This window comes from Ranitomeya imitator, chromosome 7 (genome assembly GCF_032444005.1).
Source record: "Ranitomeya imitator isolate aRanImi1 chromosome 7, aRanImi1.pri, whole genome shotgun sequence".
In the NCBI taxonomy this organism is placed as follows: domain Eukaryota; kingdom Metazoa; phylum Chordata; class Amphibia; order Anura; family Dendrobatidae; genus Ranitomeya; species Ranitomeya imitator.
The window spans coordinates 136,088,779-136,111,223 of record NC_091288.1 but is presented as its reverse complement, the minus strand read 5'-3'; the positions used below and the strand labels follow the sequence as shown (position 1 = coordinate 136,111,223).

Sequence of the window (22,445 nt, the reverse complement as noted above, 5' to 3'; positions counted from 1 at the left end):
TCCCCCGTAGCGAAAGTCTGCTGCCTCGGAGTAACCCTTGACTCTGCCCTGTCCTTCAAATTGCACATCCAAGCTCTTTTCACCTCCTGTCGCCTCCAGCTCAAAAATATTTCCAGAATCCGTCGTATCCTCAGCCCTCAATCTACTAAAATGCTTGTGCATGCCCTCATCATCTCCCGCCTCAACTACTGCAACATCCTTTTCTGTGGCCTCCCTGCTTACACCCTCGCACCTCTCCCGTCCATCCTTAATTCTGCTTCCCGACTAATTCATCCCTCCTCGCTGCTGCTCTGCTTCTCTCCTCTTCAAATCTCTACACTGGCTCCCATTCCCTCAGTTCAATTTACTAATAATGACCTACAAAGCCATCCATAACCTGTCTCCTCCAGATATTTCTGAACTAATCTCCCAATATCTGCCCTCACGTAATCCCCGGTCCTCCCAAGACCTCCTTCTCTCCACACTTATTCGCTCCTCACCCAACGGCCTCCAAGACTTCTCCCGAATATCCCCCATCCTGTGGAGTTCTTTGCCCCAACATGACCGATTATCAACCACATTCGGATCCTTCAGACGCAAACTGAAAATCCACCTATTCAGGAAAGCTTACAGCTACAATGACCCCGCTGCCTCCTCCCCACTACCGGAGCTACCTCCTCACCAACACCGGAGCTGCTGCAACCCCCCAACCTACTGTATCCTTCACCGCCATCCTGTAGAATGTAAGCCTGCAAGGGCAGGGTCATCTCCCCTCTTTATCAGTCTGTGATTGTTAGTTTACTGTAAGTGATATCTGTAATTTGTATGTAACCCCTTCTCATGTACAGCACCATGGAATCAATGGTGCTATATAAATTAATAATATTAGTCACCAACCAGTGCTCAATGGCTGTAGGACGCATACACAAATGTGTTTCAAAAAGGGAAGAAAAAAAATAGTCCTTGCCAAAAGCGAGTGCTGGTGCCAATGAGTGGTGTGCATCTGATTAGCGGCTGTAGGATGCACACAGGGGGATGATGCAAAGTGGGAAGGTTGGTAAAATAGGGCCAAAAAAGAATCCTCTAAAACAGCAAGCACAGTGATTTGCGTCACAGATCAGCGCTTTTGGCTGCAGTACGCACGAGAAATCTGCCAAAAATCGAGTGATCTAGTCCTGATCAGCTCTCAACGGGAAAGGGGGATTGGGGAAAATAGATGGTACGAAACACAGAGATATTATCGAGCAGAACCTATTTGTCAGTGATTTGAGACTGGGACGGAGATTCATCTTCCAACAAGATAATGACTCAAAGCAAACTGCTAAAGCAACACTTGAGTATTTTAACCCCTTCATGACCCAGCCTATTTTGACCTTAATGACCTGGCCGTTTTTTGCAATTCTGACCAGTTTCCCTTTATGAGGTAATAACACAGGAACGCTTCAACGGATCCTAGCGGTTCTGAGATTGTTTTTTCGTGACATATTAGGCTTCATGTTAGTGGTAAATTTAGGTCAATAAATTCTGCGTTTATTTGTGATAAAAACGGAAATTTGGCGAAAATTTTTAAAATTTCACAATTTTCACATTTTGAATTTTTATTCTGTTAAACCAGAGAGTTATGTGACACAAAATAGTTAATAAATAACATTTCCCACATGTCTGCTTTACATCAGCACAATTTTGGAAACATTTTTTTTTGCTAGGGAGTTATAAGGGTTCAAATTTGACCAGCGATTTCTCATTTTTACCACGAAATTAACAAAACCATTTTTTTTAGGGACCACCTCACATTTGAAGTCAGTTTGAGGGGTCTATATGGCTGAAAATACCCCAAAGTGACACCATTCTAAAAACTGCACCCCTCAAGGTGCACAAAACCACATTCAAGAAGTTTATTAACCCTTCAGGTGCTTCACAGCAGCAGAAGCAACATGGAAGGAAAAAATGAACATTTAACTTTTTAGTCACAAAAATAATCTTTTAGCAGCAATTTTTTTATTTTCCCAATGGTAAAAGGAGAAACTGAACCACGAAAGTTGTTGTCCAATTTGTCCTGAGTACGCTGATACCTCATATGTGGGGGTAAACCACTGTTTGGGCGCACGGCAGGGCTTGGAAGGGAAGGAGCGCCATTTGACTTTTTGAATGAAGAATTGGCTGCACTCTTTAGTGGACACCATGTCGTGTTTGGAGAGCCCCCGTGTGCCTAAAAATTGGAGCTCCCCCACAAGTGACCCCATTTTGGAAACTAGATGCCCCAAGGAACTTATCTAGATGCATAGTGAGCATTTTAAACCCTCAGGTGCTTCACAAATTGATCCGTAAAAATGAAAAAGTACTTTTGTTTCACAAAAAATTTCTTTTCGTCTTAATTTTTTCATTTTCACGTGGGCAATAGGATAAAATAGATCGTAAAAATTGTTGGGCAATTCCTCTCGAGTACGCCGATACCTCACATGTGGGGGTAAACCACTGTTTGGGCACACGGCAGGGCTCGGAAGGGAAGGCGCGCCATTTGACTTTTTGAATGGAAAATTATCTCCAATTGTTAGCGGACACCATGTCGCGTTTGGAGAGCCCCTGTGTGCCTAAACATTGGAGCTCCCCCACAAGTGACCCCATTTTGGAAACTAGACCCCCCAAGGAACTTATCTAGATGCATATTGAGCACTTTAAACCCCCAGGTGCTTCACAGAAGTTTATAACGCAAAGCCATGAAAATAAAAAATATTTTTTCTTTCCTCAAAAATTATTTTTTAGCCTGGAATTTCCTATTTTGCCAAGGGTAATAGGAGAAATTGGACCCCAAATGTTGTTGTCCAGTTTATCCTGAGTTCGCTGATACCCCATATGTGGGGGTAAACCACTGTTTTGGCGCACGGCAGGGCTCGGAAGGGAAGGCACGCCATTTGGCTTTTTAAATGGAAAATTAGCTCCAATCAGTAGCGGACACCATGTCGCGTTTGGAGAGCCCCTGTGTGCCTAAACATTGCAGATCCCCCACAAATGACCCCATTTTGGAAACTACACCCCCAAAGGAACTAATCTAGATGTGTGGTGAGCACTTTGAACCCCCAAGTGCTTCACAGAAGTTTATAACGCAGAACCATGAAAATAAAAATAAAAAATTATTTTCTCAAAAATAATTTTTTAGCCCAGAATTTTTTAATTTTCCCAAGGGTAACAGGAGAAATATGACCCCAATAGTTGTTGTCCAGTTTCTTCTGAGTACGGTGATACCCCATATGTGGGGGTAAACCACTGTTTGGGCACATGCCGGGGGTCGGAAGTTAAGTAGTGACGTTTTGAAATGCAGACTTTGATGGAATGCTCTGTGGGTGTCACGTTGCGTTTGCAGAGCCCCTGATGTGCCTAAACAGTAGAAACCCCCCACAAGTGACCCCATTTTAGAAACTAGACCCGAAAGGAACTTCTCTAGATGTGTGGTGAGCACTTTGAACCCCCAAGCGCTTCACAGGCGTTTACAACGCAGAGCCGTGAAAATAAAAAATCATTTTTCTTTCCTCAAAAATGATGTTTTAGCCAGAAATTTTTTATTTTCACAAGGGTAACAGGAGAAATTGGACCACAATAATTGTTGCGCAGTTTGTCCTGAGTATGCTGGTACCCCATATGTGGGGGTAAACCACTGTTTGGGCACACGTCGGGGCTCGGAAGTGAGGGAGCACCATTTGACTTTTTGAATACAAGATTGGCTGGAATCAATTGTGGCGCCATGTTGCGTTTGGAGACCCCTGATGTGCCTAAACAGTGGAAACCCCTCAATTCTACCTCCAACACTAACCCCAACACACCCCTAACCCTAATCCCGACTGTAGCCATAACCCTAATCACAACGCTAACCACAACCCTAATTCCAACCCTAACCCTAAGGCTATGTGCCCACGTTGCGGATTCGTGTGAGATTTTTCCGCACCATTTTTGAAAAATCCGTGGGTAAAAGGCACTGCGTTTTACCTGCGGATTTACCGCGGATTTCCAGTATTTTTTTGTGCGGATTTCACCTGCGGATTCCTATTGAGGAACAGGTGTAAAACGCTGCAGAATCCGCACAAAGAATTGACATGCTGCGGAAAATACAACGCAGCGTTTCCGCGCTGTATTTTCCGCACCATGGGCACAGCTAATTTGGTTTTCCATAGGTTTACTTGGTACTGTAAACCTGATGGAACACTGCTGCAAATCCGCAGCGGCCAATCCGCTGCTGATCCGCAGCCAAATCCGCACCGTGTGCACATAGCCTAATTCTAAAGGTATGTGCGCACACTGCGGAAAACGCTGCAGATCCGCAGCAGTTTCCCATGAGTTTACAGTTCAATGTAAACCTATGGGAAACAAAAATCGATGTACACTTGCTGCGGAAAAACTGCACGGAAACGCAGGGGTTTACATTCCGCAGCATGTCGCTTCTTTCTGCGGATTCTGCAGCGGTTTTACAACTGCTCCAATAGTAAACCGCAGTTGTAAAACCGCAGTGAAATGCGCAGAACAACCGCGATAAACCCGCAGCGGTTTAGCACTGCGGATTTATCAAATCCGCTGCGGAAAAATCCGCAGAGGACCAGAATACTTGTGCACATACCGAAACCCTAGCCCTAACCCTAGCCCTAACCCTAACCCTAGCCCTAACCCTAATCTTAGTGGAAGAAAAAAAAATTTCTTTATTTTATTATTGTCCCTACCTATGGGGGTGACAAAGGGGGGGGGGGGGGGGTCATTTAGTATTTTTTTTATTTTGATCACTGTGAGGTTTTATCACAGTGATCAAAATGCACTTGAAACGAATCTGCCGGCCGGTGCGTCAAAGGTCGGGAAGGGGTTAAGGGGAAATGTGTAAAGGTACCGTCACACTCAGCGACGCTGCAGCGATATAGACAACGCATCGCTGTTTAGGTCGCTGTAGAGACGTCAAACACGGCAACTCCAGAACGATGCAGGAGCGATCCAGTGACGTAACGGCGACTCACTTATCGTTCTCGCTGGTTTTTGGCTCCATGTAAAAACATTGCTGGCATCATTGCTTTTGCTGTCAAACATGACTAATCACGCCGAACTGACGACCAAATAAAGTTCTGGACTTCTAGCTACGACCAGCGATGTCACAGCGGGATCCTGATCGTTGCTGCGTGTCAAACACAACGAGATCGCTATCCAGGACGCTGCAACGTCACGGATCGTTGTCGTTCTCGTTGTAAAGTTGCTCAGTGTGAAGGTACCTTAAATGTTTTGTAGTTGCCTAGTCAAAGCCCAGATCTTAATCCAATTGAGACTTGAAAGAGCTGGAGCAGTTTTGCATTGAGGATTTGGCAAACATCCCAGTGCCAAGATGTGGAAAATTCATATAGACTTATCCATATGTGTGTGTAAAAAAAAAAATGTATATATGTGTGTGTGCGTACACACACACACACACACCCACACCCACCCCCACCCCTCTGGCAAAAATTAAGAGACCACTGCAAAATTTTAAGTTTGTCTGATTTTTCTCTTTATAGGTATATTTTTAAATAAAATGTAAATTGTTCTTATTCTTTAAGCTACTAACAACATGTCTCCGAAGTTCCAAGCAATACATTTTTTATTTATTTTCTGAAAATGAGAACTGATCAAAATAACCAAAAAATGCATTGCTTGCAGACCTCAAATAATGCAAAAAAAAACAAACAACAAGTTCTTAATCATTTAGAAACAACAATACTAATGTTTTAACTCTGAGAGAGTTCAGAAATCAATATTTTGAGGAATAACCATGATTTTTAATCACAGCTTTTATGCGTCTTGGCATCCTTTCCACAAGTCTTTCAAACTGCTTTTGGGTGACTTTATGCCACTCCTGGTACAAAAATGTAAACAGTTCTTTGTTTGATGGCTTGTGACTATCCATCTTCCTCTTGATTACATTCCAGAAGTTTTTAATGGGGTTCAGGTCAGGGATTTTATGTGGTGGTCCTTCATCCACACCTTGAGTGACTTTGCTGTGAGGCATGGCGCATTGTCCTGCTGGAAAAACCAGTCCTTAGAGTTGGGGAACATTGCCTAAGCAGAAGGAGTCAACTGTTTTTCCAGGATAACCTTGTATGCAGCTTGATTCATACTGCCTTCGCAAAGAACAACCTGCCCAAGTCCAGCCTTACTGAAGCATCCCCAGATCATCACCGATCCTCCAGCAAATTGCACAGTGGAGGATACTGTGGCTTGTACACCTCTCCAGGTCTCGGTCTAACCATCGGATGACCAAGTGTTGGGCAAAGCTGAAAATTAGACTCATCAGAGATTACCTTACTCCAGTCCTCTATGGCCCAATCCTTATGGCCTTTGGCAAACTTCAACCTGGCTCTCCTTTGCTTCTCATTGATGAAAGGCTTTTTTCTAGCTTTACATGACTTGAGTCCTGCTTCTAGGAGCCTGTTACGAACTGTTCTTGCCGTGCACTTCACCCCAGCTGGCATTTGCCATTCCTTTTGTAGGTCACTTGATGTCATCCTGCGGTTGCTGAGTGACATTCGAATAATATGGCGGTCATCCTGGTGAGTGTAGAGTCGTTTTTGCACTCTGTTGATCTGTTTGTAGCGTTGTTGTCTCTAATGTCTGCTTCTTGTCTTTGTTGTAATGAACTGCCGTCTTAGACATTTTAAGGATGGAGGCAACATGACGCTCACTGTGTCCTTCTGCTAGTAAAGCCTGAATTGAGCCCTTCTTTTCCTCACTCAAGACTTTTCTTTTCAACTCCTTTGGCGTGGTTAAAATTTATTTTTTCATTCCTATTACTTTTGGGATATTTCTAGCACTTGTTTTGCCGTCCAGTTTGTCCTATTGCAAGAGGATTGTGAACACCACCTCAGTGTTTTTTATACTATCCGTCGTTAACCCCTTCATGACCCAGCCTATTTTGACCTTAAAGACCTTGCCGTTTTTTGCAATTCTGACCAGTGTCCCTTTATGAGGTAATAACTCGGGAACGCTTCAACGGATCCTAGCGATTCTGAGATTGTTTTCTCGTGACATATTGGGCTTCATGTTAGTGGTAAATTTAGGTCAATAAATTCTGTGTTTATTTGTGATAAAAACGGAAATTTTGCGAAAACTTTGAAAATTTCGCAATTTTCACATTTTGAATTTTTATTCTGTTAAACCAGAGAGTTATGTGACACAAAATAGTTAATAAATAACATTTCCCATATGTATACTTTACATCAGCACAATTTTGGAAACAAAATTTTTTTTTGCTAGGAAGTTATAAGGGTTAAAATTTGACCAGCGATTTCTCATTTTTACAACGAAATTTACAAAACCATTTTTTTTAGTGACCACCTCACATTTGAAGTCAGTTTGAGGGGTCTATATGGCTGAAAATACCCAAAACTGACACCATTCTAAAAAATGCACCCCTCAAGGTACTCAAAACCACATTCCAGAAGTTTATTAACCCTTCAGGTGCTTCACAGCAGCAGAAGCAACATGGAAGGAAAAAATGAACATTTAACTTTTTAGTCACAAATTATCTTTTAGCAACAATTTTTTTATTTTCCCAATGGTAAAAGGAGAAACTGAACCATGAAAATTGTTGTCCAATTTGTCCTGAGTACACTGATACCTCATATGTGGGGGTAAACCACTGTTTGGGCGCACAGCAGGGCTTGGAAGGGAAGGAGCGCCATTTGACTTTTTGAATGAAAAATTGGCTGTACTCTTTAGCGGACACCATGTCACGTTTGGAGAGCCCCCGTGTGCCTAAAAATTGGAGCTCCCCCACAAGTGACCCCATTTTGGAAACTAGACGCCCCAAGGAACTTATCTAGATGCCTAGTGAGCACTTTGAACCCTCAAGTGCTTCACAAATTGATCTGTAAAAATGAAAAAGTACTTTTTTTTCACCCCAAAAATTTTTTTGCCTCAATTTTTTCATTTTCACATGGGCAATAGGATAAAATGGATCATAAAATTTGTTGGGCAATTTCTCCCGAGTACGCCGATACCTCATATGTGGGGGTAAACCACTGTTTGGGCACACGGCAGGGCTCGGAAGGGAAGGCGCGCCATTTGACTTTTTGAATGGAAAATTATCTCCAATTGTTAGCGGACACCATGTCGCGTTTGGAGAGCCCCTGTGTGCCTAAACATTGGAGCTCCCCCACAAGTGACCCTATTTTGGAAACTAGACCCCCCAAGGAACTTATCTAGATGCATATTGAGCACTTTAAACCCCCAGGTGCTTCACAGAAGTTTATAACGCAGAGCCATGAAAATAAAAAATAATTTTTCTTTCCTCAAAAATGATTTTTTAGCCTGGAATTTCCTATTTTGCCAAGGGTAATAGGAGAAATTGGACCCCAAATGTTCTTGTCCAGTTTGTCCTGAGTACGCTGATACCCCATATGTGGGGGTAAACCACTGTTTGGGCGCACGGCAGGGCTCGGAAGGGAAGGCACGCCATTTGGCTTTTTAAATGGAAAATTAGCTCCAATCATTAGTGGACACCATGTCACGTTTGGAGAGCCCCTGTATGCCTAAACATTGGAGATCCCCCACAAGTGACCCCATTTTGGAAACTAGACCCCCCAAGGAACTTATCTAGATGCATATTGAGCACTTTAAACCCCCAAGTGCTTCACAGAAGTTTATAACGCAGAGCCATGAAAATAAAAAATAAAAATTATTTTCTCAAAAATGATCTTTTAGCCTGCAATTTTTTATTTTCCCAAGGGTAACAGGAGAAATTTGACCCCAAAAGTTGTTGTCCAGTTTCTCCTGAGTACGCTGATACCCCATATGTGGGGGTAAACCACTGTTTGGGCACATGCCGGGGCTCGGAAGTGAAGTAGTGACGTTTTGAAATGCAGACTTTGATGGAATGCTCTGTGGGCGTCACATTGCGTTTGCAGAGCCCCTGATGTGGCTAAACAGTAGAAACTCCCCACAAGTGACCCCATTTTGGAAACTAGACCCCTAAAGGAACTTATCTAGATGTGTGGTGAGGACTTTGAACCCCTAAGTGCTTCACAGAAGTTTATAACGCAGAGCCATGAAAAAAAAAAAAAAAAATTTTCTCAAAAATGATCTTATAGCCTGCAATTTTTTATTTTCCCAAGGGTAACAGGAGAAATTTCACCCCAAAAGTTGTTGTCCAGTTTCTCCTGAGTACGCTGATACCCCATATGTGGGGGTAAACCACTGTTTGGGCACACGTCGGGGCTCAGAAGGGAAGTAGTGACTTTTGAAATGCAGACTTTGATGGAATGGTCTGCGGGCGTCACGTTGCGTTTGCAGAGCCCCTGGTGTGCCTAAACAGTAGAAACCCCCCACAAGTGACCCCAATTTTAGAAACTAGACCCCCCAAGGAACTTATCTAGATGTGTGGTGAGCACTTTGAACCCCCAAGTGCTTCACAGAAGTTTATAATACAGAGCCGTGAAAATAATAAATACGTTTTCTTTCCTCAAAAATAATTATTTAGCCCAGAATTTTTTATTTTCCCAAGGGTTACAGGAGAAATTGGACACCAAAAGTTGTTGTCCAGTTTCTCCTGAGTACGCCGATACCCCATGTGTGGGGGTAAACCACTGTTTGTGCGCACGTCGGGGCTCAGAAGGGAAGTAGTGACTTTTGAAATGCAGACTTTGATGAAATGGTCTGCGGGCGTCACGTTGCGTTTGCAGAGCCCCTGGTGTGCCTAAACAGTAGAAACCCCCCACAAGTGACCCCATTTTAGAAACTAGACCCCCCAATGAACTTATCTAGACATGTGGTGAGCACTTTGAATCCCCAAGTGCTTCACAGACGTTTACAACGCAGAGCCGTGAAAATAAAAAAATCATTTTTCTTTCCTCAAAAATGATGTTTTAGCAAGCATTTTTTTATTTTCACAAGGGTAACAGGAGAAATTGGACCCCAGTAATTGTTGCGCAGTTTGTCCTGAGTATGCTGTTACCCCATATGTGGGGGTAAACCACTGTTTGGGCACACGTCGGGGCTCGGAAGTGAGGGAGCACCATTTGACTTTTTGAATACAAGATTGGCTGGAATCAATGGTGGCGCCATGTTGCGTTTGGAGACCCCTGATGTGCCTAAACAGTGGAAACCCCTCAATTCTACCTCCAACATTAACCCCCCCACACCCGTAACCCTAATCCCAACTGTAGCCATAACCCTAATCACAATCCTAACCCCAACACACCCCTAACCACAACCCTAACCCCAACACACCCCTAACCCTAACCACAACCCTAATTCCAACCCAACCCTAACCCTAAGGCTATGTGCCCACGTTGCGGATTCGTGTGAGATTTTTCAGCATCATTTTTGAAAAATACGCGGGTAAAAGGCACTGCGTTTTACCTGTGGATTTTCCGCGGATGTCCAGTGTTTTTTGTGCGGATTTCACCTGCGGATTCCTATTGAGGAACAGGTGTATAACGCTGCGGAATCCGCACAAAGAATTGACATGCTGCGAAAAATACAACGCAGCGTTTCCGCGTGGTATTTTCCGCACCATGGGCACAGCGGATTTGGTTTTCCATAGGTTTACATGGAACTGTAAACCTGATGGAACACTGCTGCGGATCCGCAGCCAAATCCGCACCATGTGCACATAGCCTAATTCTAAAGGTATGTGCACACGCTGCGGAAAACGCTGCGGATCCGCAGCAGTTTTCCATGAGTTTACAGTTCAATGTAAACCTATGGGAAACAAAAATCGCTGTACACATGCTGCGGAAAAACTGCACGGAAACGCAGCGGTTTACATTCCTCAGCATGTCACTTCTTTGTGTGGATTCCGCAGCGGTTTTACAACTGCTCCAGTAGAAAATCGCAGTTGTAAAACCGCAGTGAAATGCGCAGAAAAAACACGGTAAATCCGCCATAAATCCGCAGCGGTTTAGCACTGTGGATTTATGAAATCCGCAGCGGAAAAATCCGCAGAGGACCAGAATACATGTGCACATACCGAAACCCTAACCCTAGCCCTAACCCTAACCCTATTCTAACATTAGTGGAAAAAAAAATTCTTTATTTTTTTATTGTCCCTACCTATGGGGGTGACAAAGGGGGGGGGGGGAGGTCATTTATTATTTTTTTTATTTTGATCACTGGGATAGATTATATCTCAGTGATCAAAATGCACTTTGAACGAATCTGCGCATGCGCCCGCCATTTTGGAAGATGGCGGCGCCCAGGGAGAAGACGGACGGACCCCGGCAGGACCGGTAAGTATGATGGGGTGGGGGGGAGCACGCGGGGGGGGGGGGGGGGGATCGGAGCACGGGGGTGGTGGATCGGAACGCGGGAGGGGTGGAACGGAGCACCGGGGGGGGGGGGGAACGGAGCACCGTGGGGGGGGGGGAACGGAGCACCGGGGGGGGGGGGGGGGAACGGAGCACCGGGGGGGGGGGGGGGTGGAACGGAGCACGGGGGGGGGGTGGATCGGAGTGCAGGGGGGGGTGATTGGAGCACGGGGGGAGCGGACAAGAGCACGGGGGGGAGCCGGAGCAGTGTATCGGCCAGATCGGAGGGCTGGGGGGGCGATCGGTGGGGAGGGGTGGGGGCACATTAGTATTTCCAGCCATGGCCGATGATATTGCAGCATCGGCCATGGCTGGATTGTAGTATTTCACCCGTTATAATAGGTGAAATATTACAAATCGCTCTGATTGGCAGTTTCACTTTCAACAGCCAATCAGAGCGATCGTAGCCACGGGGGGGTGAAGCCACCCCCCCTGGGCTAAACTACCACTCCCCCTGTCCCTGCAGATCGGGTGAAATGGGAGTTAACCCTTTCACCCGATCTGCAGGGACGCGATCTTTCCATGACGCCGCATAGGCGTCATGGGTCAGATTGGCACCGACTTTCATGACGCCTACGTGGCGTCATGGGTCGGGAAGGGGTTAAATAAGATTTGATTCAGGTGATCACCTAATCAGAAGCACATTAAGTAGCATGAGGTGTACTCTGGTTGGAATTCAACTGACACTGGAATGGAATGGCTGTCAGACATGTAGACAAGCTGATTTTGATAAAACTGTTCAGTGGGTTCTTAATTTTAATTTTTGCCTATATATATATATATGTAGAAAAAGAGGAACAGCTCCAGAAAAAATACCTTAACACAGTGTTCCCCAACTTCGGTCCTCAAGGGTCACCAACAGGTCATGTTTTCAGGATTTCCTTAGTATAGTCCAGGTGATGCAATTATCACCTCTTCAATACTAAGGAAATCCTGAAAACAGACCTGTTGGTGGCTCTTGAGGACTGGAGTTGGGGAACACTGCCTTAAAGCGTGCACTCTTCCCTGACCAGCATTCCAGTAGCCTTCCAGACAGTAAAAAAAAGGAAAACGGCACAAAAAGATTTTTTTTAAAAAAAAAAAAGGACTTTAATGGCCTGTGGCATGGCCACGTTTCGGAGAAAACAAAACAGTCATCAATATGGTAGTGTTATGGGTAATCACTTCCTCACCTCTGTCCTCTTTTGGGCAGGCACTGAATGCATTACTCACATAACTGGTTCCATTAGATGAGTGCTACGAATGTGAACATTTTACTTTGTTCTCAATAAATAGTTTTCTTCTTTTCTTACAGATCCTTAGCAGTCGGTATCAAATCTGGTTATAAGTTCTTTTCTTTGCCTTCTGTGGATAAGTTGGAACAAATATATGAGTGCAGTAAGTTTGACTTCATTTATACAAATGTGAACAACCTGATAATCTAATCTCTTGTTCTGCATATGTGTTGTAATTTTGTTTTTGCCAAAAAATAGTATATTTTTATATGTTTTATGATTTTTAAGCTAATGTTGATGTGTGTTTTCTTTTCTTGTAACCTCTTCATGTCCGGAGGTATTTTTGTTTTTGTGCTTTCATTTTTTGCTCCCCTTCTTCCCAGAGCCATAACTTTTTTTTATTTTTCTGTCAATATGGTCATGTGAGGGCTTGTTTTTTGCTGGACGAGTTGTACTTTTGAACAACACCATTGGTTTTAACATATTTTGCACTGGAAAATAAGGGAAAAAAATTCCCAAGTGCAGTGAAATTGCAAAAAAAGTGCAATTCCACGATTGTTTTTTGTTTGGCTTTTTTACTATGTTCACTAAATGCTAAAACTGACCGCCATTATGATTCTCCAGGTCATTACGAGTTCATAGACACCAAACATGTGTAGTATTTTTTTATTTGTGGTGAAAAAAAATTCCGAAGTTTGTTAAAAAAAAATTGCACCTTTTTTTGTGATCTCAGGTTGGGTGAGGGCTTATTTTTTGTGCGCGAAGCTGACGTTTTTATTGATACCATTGTAGTGCCGATATGATCTTTTCATTGCCCATTATTGAATTTTAATGCAATGTTGCGGCTACCAAAAAAACTTAATTCTGTAGTTTTGACTTTTTTCTCATTACGCCGTTTAGTGATCGGGTTAATTCTTTTTATACATTCAACTTACTCAAATAATCTTAACCCCTTCATGACCAACGACGTATAGGTACTAGAGATGGGCGAACCCGAACAGTAAAGTTCGGCATCAGTACCGAACACCTTCTGTTCGGGCATTGACACCGAACACGGACTTCACCAGGAAGTCCGTGTTACTGTTCGGGTTCGGGTGTCTGAACACCTTGTGTTTGTTGCATTCTCATGAGAGCGCAGCAAACACCACTTCTGTTCGTCGGTGAAATCGTCCCCGCCGGTCAGAGAGCCACGGTTCCCACGCTTTCAAAAGACAGCGTGAGCGCTCTGCTGTGATCGGAGGTATAAAGTTTACCTCCAGTCACTGGGGTTAGCTGATGGGACAACCGCTCCCATCATCCAACTTCTGCTGCTAATAACTGGGAGAGCAGGAGCGGCAGATGGGAGTATTCATCAGCCACTCCTGCGCTGTAAATAAATAATTTAAAGAAAAAACCTGGCGTGGGTTCCCCTGTATTTTTGTTAACCAGCTAGGTAAAACTCACAGCTGGAGGCTGCAATGCTCAGCTGTCAGCTTCAGCAAGGCTAGTTATCAAGAATAGAGGGTTCCCATGCCATATTTTTAAATTATTTAAATAATTTAGAAAAATAAAACTCATTTTTGACAACCAGCCTTGCTAAAGCAGACAGCTGGGGGCTGGTATTCTCAGGCTGGAAAGGTGCCATTGATATTGATTCCCCCCCCCCAGCCTAAAAATAGCAGCCGCCAAGAAAAGGGACATCTATTGGATGCATCAATTCTGCTGCTTTGCCCGGCTCTTCCCACTTGCCCTGTAGCGACAATTGAAAGTTCACGGTGCTAGCAGGGATGTCTCCGAGGTCACCGAAATTCAGACCAGCTGGGAACGGAGCATCAGTTACCGTAGGTAACCTCAATGATATCACCTTCAGTCACTGAGGCAGCGCTCGCAGCAGTTCAGTCAGCAGTGGTTCTTAGCCAGGATGGTCGCATTTTGGCACCTTCCAGGTTGAAAATTGTTTTTCCCCCAGACATGGATCACGGCGTGGGACAGAACGACTGACAGGTGAGGGATATTGTTGTTTTTTATTTTTGGTTTATTACAGGAGAACGACGCCTTCGGAGGAATTAGACGAGGTTGTAAGTATGGTTTAATTGAGATTATTAAAGAAGTTATTTTTTCAATTAAATGACTTTTTTCTTGGTGTCTGTGTTTTCATACAGTGTGACGATGGGGTTAGTAATGGTGGTGTCTTATTAACGCCTCTCCATTACTAATCTTGGGGCTTGATGTCACCGGACAATGCGAAGGTGACATCAAACCCCCCCAACTATCACCCCACTTGCCACCGCTACAGGGCAAGTGGGAAAAGCCGGGCAAAGCTCCCATCCACCGCTACACATATTTGTTATTTTTGCTTTCATAAACGCCCGATCTATGAAGATATAAAAATAATTAATCTGATAAGTAAACGGCATAGCGAGAAATGAAATCAAAACCCCAGAATTACGCTTTATGGTTGCCATTGCATTGCAATAAAATGCACAGGTGATCAAAACGTATTATCTACTCAAAGATGGTTTCAATAAAAACGTCAGCTCAGCACTCAAAAAATAAGCCCTCACCCAGCCCCCGATTCCGAAAAATTGAGACGCTACAGGTCTTGGAAACTGGCACCATTTTTTTTTTACAAACATATAAAAAAGAACCAGTGTATGTTTGGTATCTACGAACTCGTAATGACCTGGAGAATCATAATGGCGGGTCAGTTTTAGCATTTAGTGAATGTGGTAAAAAAAAATTTGTGGAATTAAACTTTTTGTTTCCATTTCACTACACTTGGAATTTGTTTCCCTTTTTCCAGTACGCTATATGGTAACATCAATGGAGTCGTTCAAAAGTACAACTGGTCCTGTAAATAACAAGCCCTCACACGGCCATTTTAATGTAAAAATAGAAAATTTATGGCTCTGGCAAGAAGCGGAGGAAAAAACGGAAATGCAAATACTGATAAGTTCAAAGTTGTGAATGGGTTGAAATAATGAATAAAAAACAAAACACTATAATTTCCTCTCTCATGCCTCCTGACATTCCCTGTATTCTGATCTTCAGTAAAGTGTTGTCCCATTGGATTGCTGCAGTTATCATGTGTTAATATAACACAATGCCTTTAGAAATTATTTGAAGCTGCCCTAATAGTAATAAAAATAATTCATCAAGTTGATTAGTTCATGCCATGCAACACGCAAAACATAGAGTAACAGTCGCATAATCCTCTTTATCCAGGGATATAGATCTGCAATGTCTCAGCTTTGACAGAAGTGTTTGTGAAGCCTGGAACATCACATTTCTGCGTTACCTCCTTGAATGATGCGACTTATTGGTGTGCTGATGTCCTATTACGTGTTAGTTTTGGAAGGTGACACAACTCTAATACGCTGAAGCCAGAATACAGCGACAGGCAGGGGGCCATGGGAGCTGTTCCACAGAACCGCCAAGGGAGTATTTAAAAAAAAAAAAGAAAATCCAAACGGATTTCTCTGCTGTTTTCTTATTAACTAGTAAACTGGTTGACTGGGGTGTGATGAAAGTCAGAAAAGGGGTCAATGATTATCTTTTTTTACAGTTTATTGAGGGCATGGGGCCAGAAGAGACTGAAACCAGAAATGGGCAAATGCGAGGGGATATCTCTTACCTCATCTTCTGCCCAAGAGAGACAATACAGTGAAGTACACACAGGCTGGATGCAGAAGAGGTTTTTCACTGTAGGCCTAAGTATTCATCAGGATCACTTGGTCCATGCTCCATATCTCTCTATTTTTCCATGCTTACAGAAGTTGCAGGGATACTTAGGAGTTGCCGATTAGTTGCTCTTCCTGCCTTTCACTCCTACTGCCTTGTGAGTTGTGCTGTGGCTGCTAGGGGCTTCAGTTCATGCCCTAGTAGTGTGGCCTGCACAGCAGGTTCCAGGCCCGGCGCAGCTCGCATATTGGGCTAAACGTCCACCAATACTTGCCAGCTCTTTGGGTATGTGCTACAGCTCTGTACAGGTCATAGGAAGGTTCCTGCTGAAGAGCAATCTGTTCAGTCTTGTAACTTAGCCCTCCTCTACCAATGGTAAAACATCATTGCTGTGTGGATGGGGTGCAATTTGATTCCTCTATTCTGAAAAAGAATAGTTGAGCATATCAACTGCCGTTTAATCAGTTTGATTCATCACCCAGCCCTACCTGAGTTATTCATATGACTGACAATGTTATTATTGATGCACACAAGCATTTTCATGTTGCTTACAAGCAAGTGAATATACACTCAACACTTAGTGTCAACTAAATTTTATTTTCGTCTTATTTCTGCAGCCGACACAGAAGATGTTTGCATTGTGGAACGGCTCTTCTCCAGTAGCCTTGTGGCTATTGTCAGCCTCAAAGCACCACGAAAACTAAAAGTATGTCATTTTAAAAAAGGAACGGAGATTTGCAACTACAGTTATTCCAACACAATTTTGGCAGTAAAATTAAACAGACAGGTGAGTAAAGAGTGCTAAAAATTATGGAAAAAGTTTGCTGTAAACCCTTGTAGATGCAGCCATTTGTTTAAAATGTATTTATTAACCCCTTCACAGTATATACAGCAGCCGCACATAAAAAACTTGATATAAATCTGGTATCGCTGTAATCGCACCGTCCCGAAGAATAAAGTCTTAATTACTTATACTGCACGAGGAACAACGTAAAAAAATTGATAAAACCAATTCTTCTCCTGCTGTTGAATTTGTGCAGTCTGTCTCCCAAATATCGCAGTAAGGCTTGCATCGGGGTTTGATGTAAATCTCTGAAATACGTGATTCAGGTGGTACCCCGGTGGAAGATTCCCTATAATGAGACAGGTGGAGGCACTGTGGACGCAATCTCTCCTAAGATTCGCAGTGTCAGTCTTTTTAAGCGTGCGTAAAAATGTCGTCGGCCACAGTTTTGTGCATATCTGAGAAGGACACTGCTGAACAGAGGCCAGATCGAGTCCAGAGTAAATCAGCTTCCTCATTATAGTGAATGGATTCCTCTAGGGCTTCGTCAAACCTATGTCATATGGAGATTTACCATGATGTAAGTGCTCAGCGTAGAGCGCCGGATAAATGTGATCCTAAATGTTCTGTAAAATGTTCCGAATAGAAGTTTCCACTCTATCCATGAAAAAATCAAGTCCCCACTTAGGTCTGCCAACTCTAAATGGAAATATGGGTGCTTCCATGTTTACTGGTAGCAAAAAGGCTCTGGAAAAGCGATATGGCTCCTCACTCCCCAAAATTAATTCTGCAAATTCTGAGCTCCAGAGTGTGGTTAAACCACATATAGCATTCACATGTTTGGCATTTCTGTAATGATGAGAGCCCACCTAATTTACAGGGTGCATGTCTCCAGAAGCACGAGCTTTCATAATGTACAGGCACTACACTGGCAGATTTGCAATATTCACCTAGCAACATCCACTTCTGCTCTTTTCTGGAAAACACCCATGTGTCACACAGTTCCTTGGGACTGTGAGCACTAACCAGGTCCCTAGAACAATCTCTGTACCCCCCCCCCCCCACCCGATTACCCCTGAAGGTGGAGACGCTGGGTTGGCCGAAGTGTATTGGATGACACTAACCAGACAAACAAGGGAAGATAAGCAGGGATAAATGAAAATAACAATCTTGCAAAATACACTCGCCAGACAACAAAGTGGAACACACGGGAGTACAGGGAAGGAAAAAACAAATAGAAGATGAAGATGTGCACACAAAGCTCCAAGCAACAATCTCCTATAATAATAGTAATAATAATTTTATTTATATAGCGCCAACATATTCCACAGCGCTTTACAAATTATAGAGGGGGCTTGTACAGACAATTGACATTACAGCATAACAGAAATCACAGTTCAAAATAGATACCAAGAAGAATGAGAGGGCCCTACTCGCAAGCTTCCAAACTATGAGGAAAAGGGGAGACACGAGAGGTGGATGGTAACAATTGCTTTAGTTATTCGGACCAGCCATAGTGTAAGGCTTAGGTGTTCATGTAAAGCTGCATGAACCAGTTAACTGCCTAAGTATGCAGCAGTACAGACACAGAGGGCTATTAACTGCATAAAGTGTATGAGAACATGTTGTGAGGAACAAATCTCCAAACACCAACTTCAAACCATGCAGTAAAAACAAACACTAGGTGCCAGGGGCGAGCATATACAGCAGACTGGCAAACACTGAACATCTGAGACAATCCAGGTAGGAAAGCTCCAGGAGCTTCAACTGAACAGATTTAGGCTACGTTCACATTTACGTTATTGTGTGTTGCGTCGGCGACACAACGCATGCCAAAACGCATGGTTTTGTGACGCATGTGTCCATTTTTGGCTTGCTTTTGGATGCAAAAAAAAATGCAACTTGCTGTGCCCTGATGCTTGCGCCAAAAATGACGCATGCGTCACAAAACGCAAGACAACGCATGTCCATGAGCCCCCATGTTAAATATAGGGGTGCATGACGCATGCGTCGCCGCGGCTGCGCCCGACCCAACGCTAATGTGAATGTAGCCTAACTCTTGCACTGCATGCAGTACAGTACAGCCACATGTGGGGTATTTCCAATTTTAGCAGAAATTGTTTGACAAATTTGGTGCCATTATTCCCCATTTCCCCATGTGATTGCTAAAAGTAAATGTAAAGCAATCATCTTATCAATCCTTTGTTCTACCTGTCCTATTCCCATTGTGTGTATGGTGATTGTAGACCCAGGCTAGCCGTCACAACAGGGGGTCTCATATGCAATCCCAGGTGATGGAATATGCTGCATTCTGTGAGCTAAAGGAAAATGTTTAAGGGAGAGGGAGAAAAAGACACATGGGTTGAATCAGGCAGTTGTTGGAGTGACTTCGAAGAGAGGATCCAAGCTGGGATGGATGGTCTATGGAGTTCTGGAGATCTGTTGTCGGCTGTGCTGGATCCTCCTGGTACATTTGAGGTATCTGTCATCTGGATTTAACAAATTTTCTTAAGGATTGTTGTTCCTGGATACATAGACGTCGGTTGTGATATTTATTGTTTGGAGGAGCGTGGACTGTGACTACAGACTATATTGGCGGGAGATACGAAATCTGTGGGCCAGTGGGTATCGCCTGATACCTGGACAGTGGCACTATCGACTCCGGGGAAGGGATCTTGTGGACTGAGGATATTGTATGTTGGCCATCTACCTGGATTTGTTTTACAACCATGGATGTATGGAATAAATATAGTTGCATCGTTAACCTGCCTAGAAAATATTTAGAATTGAGAGTCTTCAGTGGTTGATACCTTTTTAATGGCTAACTGAAAAGATGGTAACAAATTGCAAGCTTTCAAGACTACTTTGGTCTCTTCATCAGGCATCCGGTCTATGCCTGATGAAGAGACCGGAGTAATCTTGAAAGCTTGCAATTTGTTACCATCTTTTCAGGTAGCCATTAAAAAGGTATCAACCACTGAGGACTCTCAATTCTAAATATTTTTCTATCCACTGGCTAACACGGTACCAAGATATATACCGTATTTTTCGGACCATAAGACTCACTTTTTGTTCTCCAAATTTGGGAGGAAAGTGTGAGTACGTCTTATGGTCCGGATGTAACATGTGGGGAGGGGGCAGCGGCTAGTGGGATCGCACTGGGATCCCACTCACAGGAGGCAGGAAAATGTCCCCTCTGCCTGGCTGCAGTGCTGGGGAAACCACATGGTCCCGATGATGAAAGTGCAGTGAATATTCATTAGTTGCTTCCCCGCCCACCTGTCAGCAGAGCAGGGAGCAGCAAATGAATACTCCTTCACTTAAACAGGGACACACATGCGTTCCCACACACACATTCCACAGCTGCTGGATTCCTGCAGCTGGGGAGATCTGTGTCCAGTGGAGGAGGGGGCAGCAGCAGGGGGCCAGGGGAGACAAGATCGCCGCATACCTGCCTGTGCTGTGCTGGATGCTGAGGCATAAGGACCTGTGTGATGTCATGAAGTGGGCAGGCTGGAGCATCACATGACAGCACAGAGCCCTCCCTTTTCTTGATGTCATCACAGATCCTTCAGACACCGCACTAGAATCTGCAAGCTTCCTCTTATGACCTGTGCTGTGGAGAGGCAACAAGAGGGAGAGCTCTGTGTGCAGTCATGGGATGCTCCAGCTTTTTACCTCACCACAGCGTGGCTGGCTGCCACAATTAAAAGGTTAGCCTTTTCAACACACAATAAAGCCACTCTTGTGGTAAACTATAACTCCCAGCATGCCATAGCATCTGCAGGATATGCTGGGAGTTATAGTTCTCCCATGGGTTCTTAAAGCAGCACTCCAGTGTTATTTTTCAGTGCTGGAGTGGTGCTTTAAATATAAGCCCTGTGCCCCCATTCTTATACTCACCCTCCTGCGTCTTCATACAGTACTTTACAGTCACCACACTGGTCCCGCAGCACCATCTTCTACCCGCAGCTTCAAACATAATAACATTATATATAACTAGATTGTGGCCCGATTCTAACGCATCGGGTATTCTAGAATATGCATGTCCCCGTAGTATATGGACAATGATGATTCCAGAATTCGCGGCAGACTGTGCCCGTCGCTGATTGGTCGAGGCAACCTTTATGACATCATCGTCGCCATGGCAACCATTATGACATCATCGTCGCTGTGCCCGTTGCTGATTGGTCGAGGCCTGGCGGCCTCAACCAATCAGACGCGGGATGTCTACGTCCTTTATGACATCATCGTCGCTGTGCCCGTTGCTGATTGGTCGAGGCCTGGCGGCCTCGACCAATCAGAGACGCGGGATTTCTATGTCGATGCTGTGCCGGTCTCTGATTGGTCGAGGCCTGGTGGCCTCGACCAATCAGACGCGCGGGATTTCCAGGACAGACAGACAGACGGAAAAACCCTTAGGCAATTATATATATAGATAACAACACATATAATAGTATGTTATTTATGTTATTAAATATTTTACCACATTTTTTTGCCTCAAATATTTTTTCTCCTTCGCCTCATTAGGGTCACAGGACTGTGTGTATGCTACTGCCGCCAGGAGCCTGACACTAAGTAAACATAAAAAAAGTTTAGCTCCTCCTCCGACGTATACACCCTGACACTGGCTGAAGGCGAACCCAGTTCATGCTTAGTGTCTGAAGGAGGCACAGGTCTGGTTTCCAGACCTCCCATATTTTTCCTCTTCACCTTGGAAGCGAGACAGGTGCGACGGACCCTTTCGAAGGGGTCCGATCTCCCCAAACCATCAACGGGCGAGCTCGTGTGAGTGTTGTTTCCACATATTCTTTCCCGCAACCGGTTAAATTTTTACATGTTATATTCTTGTTTTCAATACAAAGTGGGACCACTTGCCGGACTTAGCCCTGACCACCCTAAGGTAACGAAACCCTAGGCTGTACAGGTGCATGTGGACTGTCCGTGCGGCCCCCACTGCATCACCAATGCTCAGACAGCAGTGATGGAAGGAGGCGGACTGTCCCTCTCCTCATCCCCTGAAGGGAACATGGAGTTAGGGTGCCTGCACCGTCCTTTATACAGCCCCCATCTAACCTTAAGATCCCTCGCGTGGGGGGCCGGGGGCTCCTGTGGCAGGTCGCATCATAGAAGGGCGTCTGGAGAGCAGCTGGCGCTGCGGCCTTTCTGTTGCTGGCGGCGCAGCGGTCTTTCTACTGCTGGCAGCACCCCGGGTTTTCGGCTGCTGGCGGTGCCGCGCCGGAGATTCCGGCGTCAACTTCCGGTACGGACAGGGGCTGGATAATCTAGTCTCCAGCTTCTGACAGGTTAGGCCGCGGGCGGAAGCCCCGCCTTTTCCGGCCGCGTCATCTTCCAGTGGTTCCGTCCCCTCATCCTCGCCGAACGCTGAGGATGAAATTTAGACCCTGGCTTCTGCCTCCTATAGGCCGCAACTCCGCCATTTCCGGCGGTACCGCCCACCAATGGAGCACTCTTTTTAAGAAGGTCAGCGCTGACACATCG

General features: G+C 44.5%; 1 protein-coding gene across 2 annotated transcripts in view; it reads left to right on the top strand.

Annotated features, from left to right (window-relative positions):
• Window positions 1–22,445, top strand: part of WIPI2 (WD repeat domain, phosphoinositide interacting 2) — a 151,893-nt gene that overhangs the window by 27,837 nt on the left and 101,611 nt on the right. For both annotated transcript variants that reach the window (XM_069733837.1, XM_069733836.1), the window contains exons 2-3: window positions 12,580–12,662; window positions 16,777–16,946. In XM_069733837.1, coding sequence (XP_069589938.1) covers window positions 12,580–12,662; window positions 16,777–16,946 — 253 coding nt within the window. The remainder of the gene's footprint in view (window positions 1–12,579; window positions 12,663–16,776; window positions 16,947–22,445) is intronic.